General features: G+C 36.2%; 1 protein-coding gene across 1 annotated transcript; it reads left to right on the top strand.

The window, feature by feature from the left end:
- Positions 1-871: 871 nt before the first annotated feature.
- LOC106939894 (uncharacterized) lies at positions 872-7,913 on the top strand. Its single transcript, XM_015022469.1, has 3 exons — positions 872-1,162; positions 4,048-4,113; positions 6,543-7,913. The coding sequence occupies exons 1-3, from the start codon at positions 889-891 to the stop codon at positions 6,812-6,814; spliced, it is 612 nt and encodes a 203-aa protein (XP_014877955.1). The 5' UTR covers positions 872-888; the 3' UTR covers positions 6,815-7,913.
- The last annotated feature ends 4,202 nt before the right edge of the window (positions 7,914-12,115 follow it).

Below are 12,115 nucleotides of genomic sequence, written 5' to 3'. Positions count from 1 at the left end.
TACACAATTTAGGGTTTTTATTAGTTGTGAGTTATAAGCATCAACATTAAATGAAATAAACATTTGAAACATATCAGTCTGTGTCTAATGAATGAATATAATATACAAGTTTCATTTTTTAATTTGAATTACTGATTTAAATAAACCGTTTTCATAATATTCTAATTTTATGACCAGAACCTGTAGTCTGTAGTTTATCATAGATATCCTTCATTGAAATCTCCTTGTAACTAAATGTTACATTGCTCATTTGTACTAGTAAAATGGTAATTAGAGAGATCTCATATGTATTTTTCTGGTCAAAATATAGTAAGTGATATCTTAAGTAACTGTCTAGTTATAAACTCACTTCAGATATCTGGACTGTGAGAGTAGTGAAGCTGATTTGATGTTAAAACAGCCTACCATAGAGAAGGCAACTGGACAGCAGCAGTGATGCACTTTATGATGTTAAAATAAAATAAATAAATGGATAACACAACCACTGACCAGTGTGACCCGGAACTGACCAGCCGTTCAGGAAATATCCTGATGGCAAACCCACCCCTGATGTTGCTGGTTCAGGGGGAATTGACTGACAGACCAGGAATGTTAGTCAGCCATGACTCAAAAATGTCCATCATCTCTCAGCTGAGTCATTCAGATGCTTCCCAGATACATAAGGGTCCCCGTATACTCCAGCTGAACAGGCAGATATTAAACTGCAATTTACTTAAAGCTTTTTTATTCTGGAAATGTGCTCCTTGTGTCATGCACAAATGTGTCTGACAAATGCAGTGGCATAAAATTTCAGTCTGAAAGTTGCTCATTCGTATGCATGAGGCCCCTCGTCAGCAGAAACACCAAGAAATCTGACATGTTGTCCTCTGACTTCAGCTGTAGGTCAAGATGTGTGAGAAGAAGGACCTTGTTGACATCCTGGATGATTTAAGAAAAGCTGATTTCGACACCTTTAAATGGCATCTGAAGCAAGAAACCTGGAACGGCAAGGGACCCATCAAAGAAAGCAAATTGGAGGATGCAAAGATACTTGCAGTTGTGGACCTGATGGTCCAGATGTTTGAGCTCCCTGGAGCTGTGGAGGTCATGGTGAACATTTTAAAGAAGATCAACAGGAATGACCTGGTGAAGAAGCTCGAAGATCTGAGTCCTGCAGCTGCAGGTCAGTCAGAGACGGAAGAACTTCATGTCTGATTGAACTGTGTGGTCCTTCTGAACCATCTGTAACACTTATCAGCCCAAAACTGATCCATAACTTAGTTTCTAGGTTAAAATCTGGATTATGGAATTATGAATGGTTCAGTTTGAAGAAATCAAGAGGTTCATCAGACATGAAGTCCTGATGAACCTCTTGATTCTACAGATCCAGAACCAGGACTGGTTCTGGATCTGTAGACCAGACGACACTCGGAGTCATCAGAAGATTCATTCAGTAATCATCAGTTTAGAGAAGCAGCTGATCTCAGAGCAGAATGGGCTGATGGTGCTTTGGTTTGCTGCTTCTTTAAAGTTAGTATATATTATGAAAGAATGAACATTCATGTTATGGAAAGAAACTGAGGCTTTTCTTAAAATGTCCACTAATCAATTAAGTGCTACTTGGTCAAAAGATAAATCAACTTTAACTAATTTATTAACTAACAATTTGCATCCTAAAACAAAAACAAAACTGAACCAGTAAAAAAACGCAGCAGGGTTTCCTACAGAGCTGCAGTGGATTCACTAAGTCAAAGGTAATAAATTATATATGATAAAATTCCAGTTTAAAGTCGGGTGTAGAGGAAACAGCTGCTCCATTTCAGACTCTGAATTACTCCATCCAGACAGGAGAGGAAGGTTTCCACACCCAGCAACAGGTGACAACAAATTCTGCCATTCAAGCAGCTGAAGTTAATATTTCAAGGCCAAACTGACAACACTGAAAAACAGTGTGATATACTGGCTTTCTGTTCTGTTGTGTTAAAATCACCTGGGGAGGAGCGATAAACTTCACACTCCGTCACTGACAGGAAACATCAATAACAGGTTAGATTAAACAGACTGACTGCATTAATGTACCTGCTGCACCAGCTGACCTGGAAACACACAGCAGTAAATAGTAGACAAATATTCATCTGTTTGTGAAATAGACTGGAACAGCAGGAAGTTACTGAAGATACAAAACACACAGATGCACATAGGAACAGATAATGTGGAGCTGAGCATCTAAAGCTTCATAAATATGACTGGAGAATCAGTCGTCCACTTTCCATCCTCAGCTGGAAATGTTCAAAGAAAATTAAATCCAGAATGAATCTCCTTAATCTACAATTAAAAGCTAATTACCCAGCAGATTAACAGAATGGTCTGTTCCATTTGTCAAGCAAAGTGAGGTCAGTGGCAGTCAGGAAGAACTAATGGATGAAATGGTGACTGAGTTGATGCTTTGGTTGGTGAAACCATCTAAAACCTGAGCTCCAGTCACACGACTCTATCAGACAATAAGGCTTTTGTTACTCCACCATCCAACTGCTCATAAGTGCAGTGTTACTGATGCACATGGATGATGTTTTGCATTAAGCTCTTCTGGTAAATTATATATTTGATCAGATCCGTTATAACGACTGGCTCCGCTTTTTATGCCTACATCTTACATAGATTGTGGTGACATAGATCCTAAAGATTAGAGCTGCCATAGATGCTGTGAGGAACAAATGTGTCATGTCGGATTCTAATTTCTTCACCCACATGCAGAAACACAACAGAGAGCACCAGTTTTTATTGTGTGAGGTTTATTGTAAGCAAAACAGGAAGATGGCAGGTGACATGGGGGGCATGGATCTCCTCTCACGGCTGACGCCAGAATTCTGAGCACAGGAGGACAGGGAGGGTTAATTCTGGTTCAGTTTGGAATCCTCAATGCAACAAAACGGAGTCGGTGGACCTACTTGGGTTTGGAGCGGGTCCGAGCCGGGAGGGGAAAGGGCGCCTGGGGAGTCCGGGGTTGATGGTGGGAGGTGGACGGCAGAAGAGGCGGCGTCGGAGTGCGGACGGGCGGACAGGGATTCCACAGCACAGCAATCTCGGATCTCTGAGGGAGAGACACAAAGGTTCACTGAGAACTTGTCTAGACTAAATCACAAAAAAAAAAACAGAGGTGTGAACTCTGGGGCCTGTAGTACCAAACATTGGTGACACTCTGGCAGTGAAGTGACGGTGACTCCCTCCTCTTATAGGAGCTGACGAGATTGGCATCAGGTGTGTTGGGACCCGAGCTGAAGGCCAACCCGCCAGACAAAACCTCAGGCCGCCCTCTGGTGGACAAAAGATGAACAACCCCACCATCCCAAAACCCTGGATCCCCACAAAATGAGAAGAAGCTTCTTTGTTCTCTTTGTCCTCTGCTAAAGGTGAGACACATTAAAACTGCTTTTACAGCCTCTACCGTCTCTGATTCAGCTCTAAATGATAAATAAATCTGTTACATGTTATACATGTTATTTAGCATGTTTAGCATGTTCCTCATGTTGACATGCATCTACATAGTGATGCACAGTGAGAGACATCAGGTTGTAGCACTGAGTATTTATACAGCAGCAATAAAAACAAATCATGCTTTAGGACCTGACTTTACACTGGAGACACTTCATATGTTTACCTGACAAAACTGACTTTTCAGGGGATAAACAATGAAACTAGTCAAACAGGCATCACAAAACCTGATGAGTAAAAGGAACTGACAGAATATAAAAAGACTTTGCATGAATAAAATAAAATATGGTAATTTTATTTTATTCATTCAAACTGTGCTGGTAATTTTTATATCTGGCCAGATGAAGGACTTGCTCTGAATTTCATTCCAATGTCTAATATATAATTTGGTGACAAAGATCCTAAAACTTAAAGAGGAGAAGGAGACATAGTGATGATGATAAAGAGAAAGTGAAAAAATGTGTAAATAAGTCACTATTTTCATCAAAATATTCACTAATATGAATTTTATGTTTTCCTAAAGTGGTGTAGCCCATTTACTCAGAGAGCGTTAATTTTACTGTTCTTTCCCTGCAGTGAAGAAAGATGAATCAAAACCTTCAGCTGGAGCGAGGAACAAGGGAGAGGAATTCTCTGATCCAGGTGAAAAAAAAAAAGAAATGGGTAGAAATGGTCACAGAGACTAAATGTGTCTGTTGTAAGAGAATAAAAATGATTAAGTTCTGGCTCGTTATATTCTCTTGGGCTCCCGGATTCAATGATGCCCTGCATGGAAATAAAAGCCACACAGAGTTAACAATCAGTGCTCCACGTCACGCATTTTTCAGAGTTTATTCCAACATTTAAAAGTATAAAATCACATCAACAACACAGACACTTCATACACACGAAGACAGACCTTCAATTACCTGAGACAAATAGGATAAGGAAAAAAATGCCAAGGCAGGAATAAAGGCAGAGTGTTCATGCGTTTTTGCAAAAGCAATCCGATTCTTTCCCCTGGGGGTGCATAGTTTTATCTAAAAGGGGTTTCCTTGGTTTTTAAATTTATCCAATTATGCAATCAAGGCGTGAACCCTCCATATATGTATATACCCAGCTTTGAGTTACTCAGTTAAACAGTTCGAAGCAATTTTATCACGACCATCAGCTATGTTTCCTTTCAGAACTGAGACTTCTCTCTATGTAGACAAGTAAGACCAAAAGTTATTTCGAACAAGAGTTCATCATGTATGTTTTGAAGCCTGGATTTTCTCAAGTTCTCCAATTGAACAAAATATTCTTGTTTTTAACCAGAGTTCACCAAAAAGTTATTTTGCTTTATTGCCTCGCCGAGCAGCCATCCAAACTCAGGTCTTTGCATTAAATTCAATCGTACCATTAGGAGCCTGGGACAAAGTAATTCAGAACTTCTCCATCTTCTCAAATCAAAGTACCGATTTAAAGAATTACAACACTTATAGAATATACCTGAGCATTTTCAATAGAAACACATTTATTCTGAACATTTCTTAATTAATGTTCCCTTAGGTTTGATTATCTGTTTAATCTTATAGTTTAGCCTAAGTTAGACACTAATAGTAATTGTTAATAGAAAACTACAAATTAAACTATTCCTAATCAACACATGCTGTTAATAACTATATCCTGCAAATTAGATCCCAATTATAAGTATTGTGTGTTATTATCTTTCTCCAGCTTTCCAGCCCTGAACCATGTCTCTTGTGTTACTGCTTGCCTGGGAGACACTGGAGACCTGGAAAGTTAAATTTACGGCCCTGCTTCTCTCTAACAACAAACAGTCTCCCCTGCAGGCCCCAACTCTTGTCTGTTTTATATAAGTTCAGAAAATACTTACTTACCTAAATACTTAGTTATTTAGGTTACATCTTTAACACAAACCTACCTAAATTAAGATTAGCTATTTTAAACACTAAGAATATTCAATTTTCCTCAACACTGTATAGACTTTGTTGTTCCACCCTCCGAATGCTCGTTCATGTTGAAGGGTCTGAGAGCTGTCCAAATTCAATGAAATATTTTACCCATAATTCATCACTGCATGTGACATTTTGAGTTAAAAGGTGGAACTATGGTAATGTTTTATTTATGTATTTTTCATTGTTATTGAACATTCAAAGAAAATATAATAAGGCAAAAATAAAAATGTTTGATATGATAAACTTAGAAAAAAGAAGAAATGAAAATGAATAGAAACTAAGGAAAGTAAAACAAAAACATTTAGATTTTTGTTTACATTTTGTAAAACAGGATGTTACAAATGCAAGACAAATTTCAAATCTTAACTCAACATATTGGTATAAAGATTGGGCTTTTTGTGATGTTGCAACATTTAAGCACTCTCTTAAATAAAATTATTTCACTTTAAAAATGGAGGTGATTTTTACAAAGCGGTGTTTGTGAATAAAAACTTAACCAGAGGATTACATTAAGATCATAATTTAACTCTTTATCCCATGTTAGGCCAAGTTTTATTATATTAAAACCTAAAGATGGGATAGATTTCTTGTATAAGAACCAGTTTTCAAAATCTTTTTAATGAAGATGCAATTGAAAACAGGTTTATTGTCTCAAAGACAAAATGCACAGGAACTGATATTTATTTTTAATTTATTTTGCAGAAAGTCATTACAGGGAACACGTCATCCATAATTATTAAGTTTTTGTGGGAATGGAAAAGATAAATTTCTTTAGAGATCATCATGATTTTTAAGTGAATGTTTTCTTTTCTGACTAGAGGGGAAGAAAACTGATGTCATAGTCCTTGATGAGTTTGTGACCTGAGTCTGATTCGACATCTTCCTTATTAGAAGAAATAATAAGGATGACGCTTTAGTAAGCATCTGAACACCACCACACTTAATAAGCGGGGAGTAGACAGAATCAGTGGTCGTCACTCAGATATGAGGCAGAAACACAACAACAGGTTTAGACCTGAGGATCAACAGACTCTGAATCTCTGGATGGAGAAACATGAATAGTTGATCTTCATCACGTTTTTCTCTCAGACGTCGATTTGAATTCATGTTGTTTCTGATTTCTGTCTGCAGAGGAAAAACTTTTCAAGGTTCGCCCTGAGTTTGTGGACAGAGTTTCTGAGGAAATCCTGATTCAGCTCCTTGATGGCCTGGAGGCAGATGGGGTCTTTAATTGTTCAGAGAAAGAAGGTATGCTTCAAAAGAACCAAACCAGAGCAAACAAGGCCCGGGAGACCATCAATGCTGTGATGAAGAAAGGACAGATATCCTGCAGACTGATGATCAAACATCTTCATCTCATAGATCCTACTCTGTCCAATCAGCTGGGTTTGTCTTCTAACTGATGTTAGAAATAAATAATTCTGTGTTTGAAGATGCTATATCTCTTTTAGCTGCCTGCATGCTCATATATACACACATGTATGCTCATATATAGACAGATAAGGTTAAAGGAAATGACACAGTAGGGAACGCCTTCTTTAGGGGGTAGCTTAGATAGAGGCCAACAAAAGGAATAAGATACTGGTGTTTGGTGCCATTTTGCTGTGTTTTCCCACCAGAAAAACATGATGGACCAGTCCTGCATTTTGTATTAATAAATGGAATTCATGAATTCAACTTACCGACTCTTCTTGAATCTTATACATTCCTAACCTAGCTGGAGAAAGGATATTTCTCCACAAATGGAAGCACTGCTGAGATGTATGGAAAACAGTGATTTGAAAAATGGAGACGCCAGAGTATGGGTAAACCCACAAAAACAAAAAGTAGATAGAAACTTTTAATTGTGTAATTGAATGTAACCAAATCAAAAGAGTTGCCGTCTGAGTTGTTTTGCTCCCAAATTGAAGGGTGCAGTGTAACTTTATGGTGAAATAAAGGATTTAAAAAAAAGATAAAAAGGTGTGCCTGGAATTTGCAGTCCTGTACCCGACAAACCTGACGAGGTATCTGTGAGCTATTACACTCAGTGTGGAGTTGGACCCTCAAGTTCATAGAAAAGATTTAAAAGTCTCTGTTTTATTGAGTTTTTGGGAACACCTACACTGATTATTTGGGATGTGGACCCAAGGGGATGCTGGCCACAGCCAGTGGAAAGGAATGCAGGCATGCTGACCCCTCCAATCTATTGTCCATGTGTGCATTACATATGTCAGTGTGTATTATTTCATAAGGGGATGTAGTCATGCTGACCCCACATATCTGAATCTTTATAACACAGAGAAGTCTTTTATTCGGTGCAACTTCACCTATATAAAGTAGCATATAGATGGTTTCAGACCTAAGATGTTCTCCCTGAAGCAAACATCTTTGGTTTATAGTCCCCAATAATGGACCAATTTCATCATAGTCTAAGGAGAACAAAGCAGGACAAATGGGGGTTGCTTATCAAAGCAGAATGAACAATTCATTCACATTTTAAAATTTAAGGGGTTCTACCAATACTCACTGCTACAAACCAGGTTGTAAGGACATTTTGAATTTGTTATGGCTTAAATGGACACATTATCTTGGATTTTTTTGCATTTCATGTTGTAAAAAAACACATTTACAAAAGTTTTTTTTCTCTTTCTCACCAGAAGAACATTGGGCTAAAAGCAGGGGTGACCAGGTTGTCTCACTCACTTCTTACTTCTTCTCAGTTATCAAACTGGATCAGTGGAAGGATATCACTGCATATTTCACACAATTGTGAGACATCTACAGTCAGTTTAATTCGTAGGTTTCTTCACAAACAGGATGGGACATTTTTTCCGGTCTGTATCCATTGGATGACAATTAATTGGCTAAAGTTGGGTAAAAGAAAAAAGTAAAATAAGAAAATTACACTCACCCATAACTAAGAGTGGCCTGACGATGGATGTGAAATAACAACTGAATAAAGAAGAGATGCATATTTTTCCAACAGGTTAACAAGGAAAGACAAAATTAAGAAAATAATTTTTCCCTTTTAGAAGGATGTGTCCCACACAGAAAATGAATTTTTTGTGTAGATGAATGACAATCATGGACGTATCAAAGATATCCATGACTAAAAGAGTAAACGTTTCAGATTGACATGAACTTCATGGATTCGACAATGACAAAGATAACATTTTCCAGACTGGACAGATCCGACAGGCTCAGCACTTTCTAAGAGACTCCATTTTGATGTTGAGATTTAAAATTGGCCACCCTATCATTCATGGTTCACATAAAAAATAAGATTGAATCAATAAATTGAAGCATTTAAAACAAAATCTGTGTAAACAGAAATTTACTTATAAGAGAACAATGTCTATTAAGAAAAACATAAAGGGAAAATTATATTCAACATTTTGAACAAAATTTTTAGTTTAAAAAGTGAGAAGAATTATGTGATTTGAAAAATTAACTTTTGATTATTTGGTAAACATAACAAATACCAAATTGGGAAGCTCCAAATTTATAGTTACCAAATATCTATACCTGAAACATTAGAGTCGGACAAATAAATAAAATTACTCAGACAGGTAAAATTAGAGTCTTTTTAAAATACTCAAAACAAGTAAATGAATCAATGCTTTTGTGTGATGTTCTTGGAAAATATGTAAGTCAGATGGACTATTTTAAAATTTAAGATCAACTGATGTGAAAACATAAATTACTAAGAATAAGATTGTTTCTTTCTTGTACAAGAAAGAAACCCCTCACCCAGAGTCGGTCAGACTGAAGCTGTTGTTACATCCTGCTGCTTGCTAACATCAAAGTATGAATGAATGAGTGTGATTAGGAATGACTGATTTAATGTGAGGTGCCTCTGATGGCTTTGAAAAGCACTATATAAGTTGGACGTCATTTATTGTCTAACCCAGGAATGCTCAATACGTCGATCAGGAAGGTTTTGAGTCGATCTTGGCAGTAGGTGATAAACTGAACGCTGCCAGCAGGCTGAGACCAGCAGGACCTCTTCTGACACACTTGCCAAAATATTCATTATGATCCAAAACATTTGTAACTTTACTAAAGCGTAAAAAAAATCAACAAAACATGTTCAAATTAATGACCCAATAAAAATAATCTCAGTAATTATTGTTTCAACCAGGTGATGTGGCATTTTGTGTGTTTCAGTTCCATTACCTAAAAAAAAAGCGACTCAAAGACCAACTCTGTCAGGACTCTGGGTGTTTGGGTTTGGCTTTGCTTTTCATCTTCTTTATCATTATGTTTTAGTTTAGTTTAGTCCTTTATGGTCATTTTAGTTTGATTATTTGATGTATTTATATTGGCTAGATTTGTCTTGTTCTTGCTTTCCTTATTTCAGCCCCTCATAGTGTTTATGAATATCTGTGGCCTGTCATTGAACAGGCTCGCAAGGATGGGAAGAGGGCCTACTTTGTGGGTCATAAAGCTTATGTGGATGGAAAGGAAATTCGAAGGGCTTCTGGAGAATAATGTTTTTTACTCAGCAGTAAACACTACACTTTACAAATGGTTTAGCAAATTTTGATAGTGGCTTCAAATTTTATTTTAGGAGTCATCTTAAATGGGTGACGTTTTTTAAATTACTTTTCTTTAACTTTCAGAAAGCACGGAGCTACCATTTTTATCTGTTAATACATGGGGTCTGCGTAATGATATAAAATGTAAAGCATTTCTTCTTTTTTCCAAAGAGGCGAGAGTAGATTTTGTTTTTCTTCAGGAATGTCATTCATGCTTAGAAGATGAATCCTTTTGGACAATGGGGCAAAGATACATGGTTAGCACATGGTTCAAACAAGTCAGAGGCTGTAGCAATATTAAAAGATAACTTCAAAGGTAAAGTTTTAGATGTTACATCTGATAATAAGGGTCATTTGATTTTCATAGTGGTTGAATTTCACTCTTACATCTTTTTGCTGGGCAATATTTATGGATATAATTCTGATTCTTTAAATGTTATTTTCTTAAAAGAGCTGGAGGACGCCATGTTTTTTCTTGATACTAAGTTTCCATCAGCAAAGGTTATTTTAGGGGGAGATTTTAATATGGCCTTTTCCAATCAACTGGATAGGCACCCCTCTAGATTTAGAAACAGACAGAACCATCTTATGGACTTCTCTAACCGTATAAATTTATTAGACATCTGGAGACATCGTCATCCTACTGACATACAATACACCTGGAGTAACTAAAGCTTTTCAACTCAATCTAGAATTGACTTATGGCTTATTTCAGAGGACATGGAGAGTCAAGTAACGGAGGTTAAAATTTGCACTGCAATTTTAACTGATCACAAAACCATTTCTTTAAAAGTAAATCTTTCTAATAAGGAGTGTAGAAGAGTGTATAACCACTGGAAACTTAACTCATTATTAAATAACATAGAATTTACATTCAAAAACTAAACAGTGGACAATCGCTCAAAATAATAACCAATTTGGAAAATATTGGGAATTACTGAAGTATGAAATTAGAAGGTATGCAATTCAATTTAACAAAAGAATAAACCGCATAAAAAAAGAAAAGCTGGAGCAATTAATCAGGTCTATCTCAGACATTACTACTAACATGTTAGATGATGAAGTTGTTGTAAAACAACGACAGAAACATCAAGAAGAGTTAGACGAGATATATAAAGAAAAATAATGTGGCGCTTTTATTCGGTCTAGATTAAAATGGATTGAGGAGGGTGAAAAAAATAGCAAATACTTTTTTAACATGGAAAAAATAAATTTTGAAAGGAAATCAGTATCCAAATTAAATAATTCTGTAATACAAGATTATTCAGTAATTTCAAAATCTTTATAGAGATCTTTATAAAAATGATAACTGTATAAATAGCACAGATATATTAAACTCTTTAGTAGAAGTGAACAAAGCCAATGAATCTTTAAGAGGATTGTGATGAAATACTCTGTATTGAGGAGATAAAATGGTAATAATAAATAAAAGTCACCAGGCAAAGATGGTTTGACGTCAGAATTTTATCAGAAATTTTCGGCTGAACCTTCAGAATTTCTTCTCGTAGTTTATAATGAATCCATCAACAATGAAGAACTGCCCCCGTCAATGAAACAGGGTCTTATCACTTTGATCCCTAAACCAAATAAAGACAATTTAATAATAGATAATTGGCCTGGCATCACTCTATTAAATAATGACTATAAAATTTTGGCCTCCATTTTAGCTAAAAGACTGAAAATGGTTTAAATGATATTATACATGAATCTCAAAACGGCTTCATGCTTGGACGCAACATTTCTGATAATATTCGATTAGTGTTAGACTTAGTTGATACAAAGATCTTATCCCTGGTGACCCAATTATTCTGTTTTTAGATTATCAAAAGGCCTTTGATACGGTTAGTCACAACTTCATTTTTGACACATTGTCCTTTTTAACTTTGGTAACTTTTTCATTAAAGCCTTTAAGACACTTTATAGAGATAATAACAGTTCTATAAAACTTCTAGCCGATTTAATATCCATAAAGAGGTTCGTCAGGGCTGTCCGGCCTCCCCTTACATTTTTCTGCTTGTTGGCCAAATTTTAAACTGTTTAATTAGACAGAGCTCATTTGAGGGAATTAAAATATTTGATTGAGAACTTAAAATTTCACAACTTGCTGACGATACTACAGTGTTTTTAAGAAATTCTAATGAAATTCCTGTAGCTCTTTCTGTTATAACTAAATTCTCTAACATT

Source organism: Poecilia latipinna, unplaced genomic scaffold, assembly GCF_001443285.1.
Source record: "Poecilia latipinna isolate Pla-1442-1.1 unplaced genomic scaffold, P_latipinna-1.0 Scaffold3019, whole genome shotgun sequence".
Lineage (NCBI taxonomy): Eukaryota > Metazoa > Chordata > Actinopteri > Cyprinodontiformes > Poeciliidae > Poecilia > Poecilia latipinna.
Note: the sequence above shows the minus strand (reverse complement) of the source record. Positions and strands in the feature narration are given on the sequence as shown.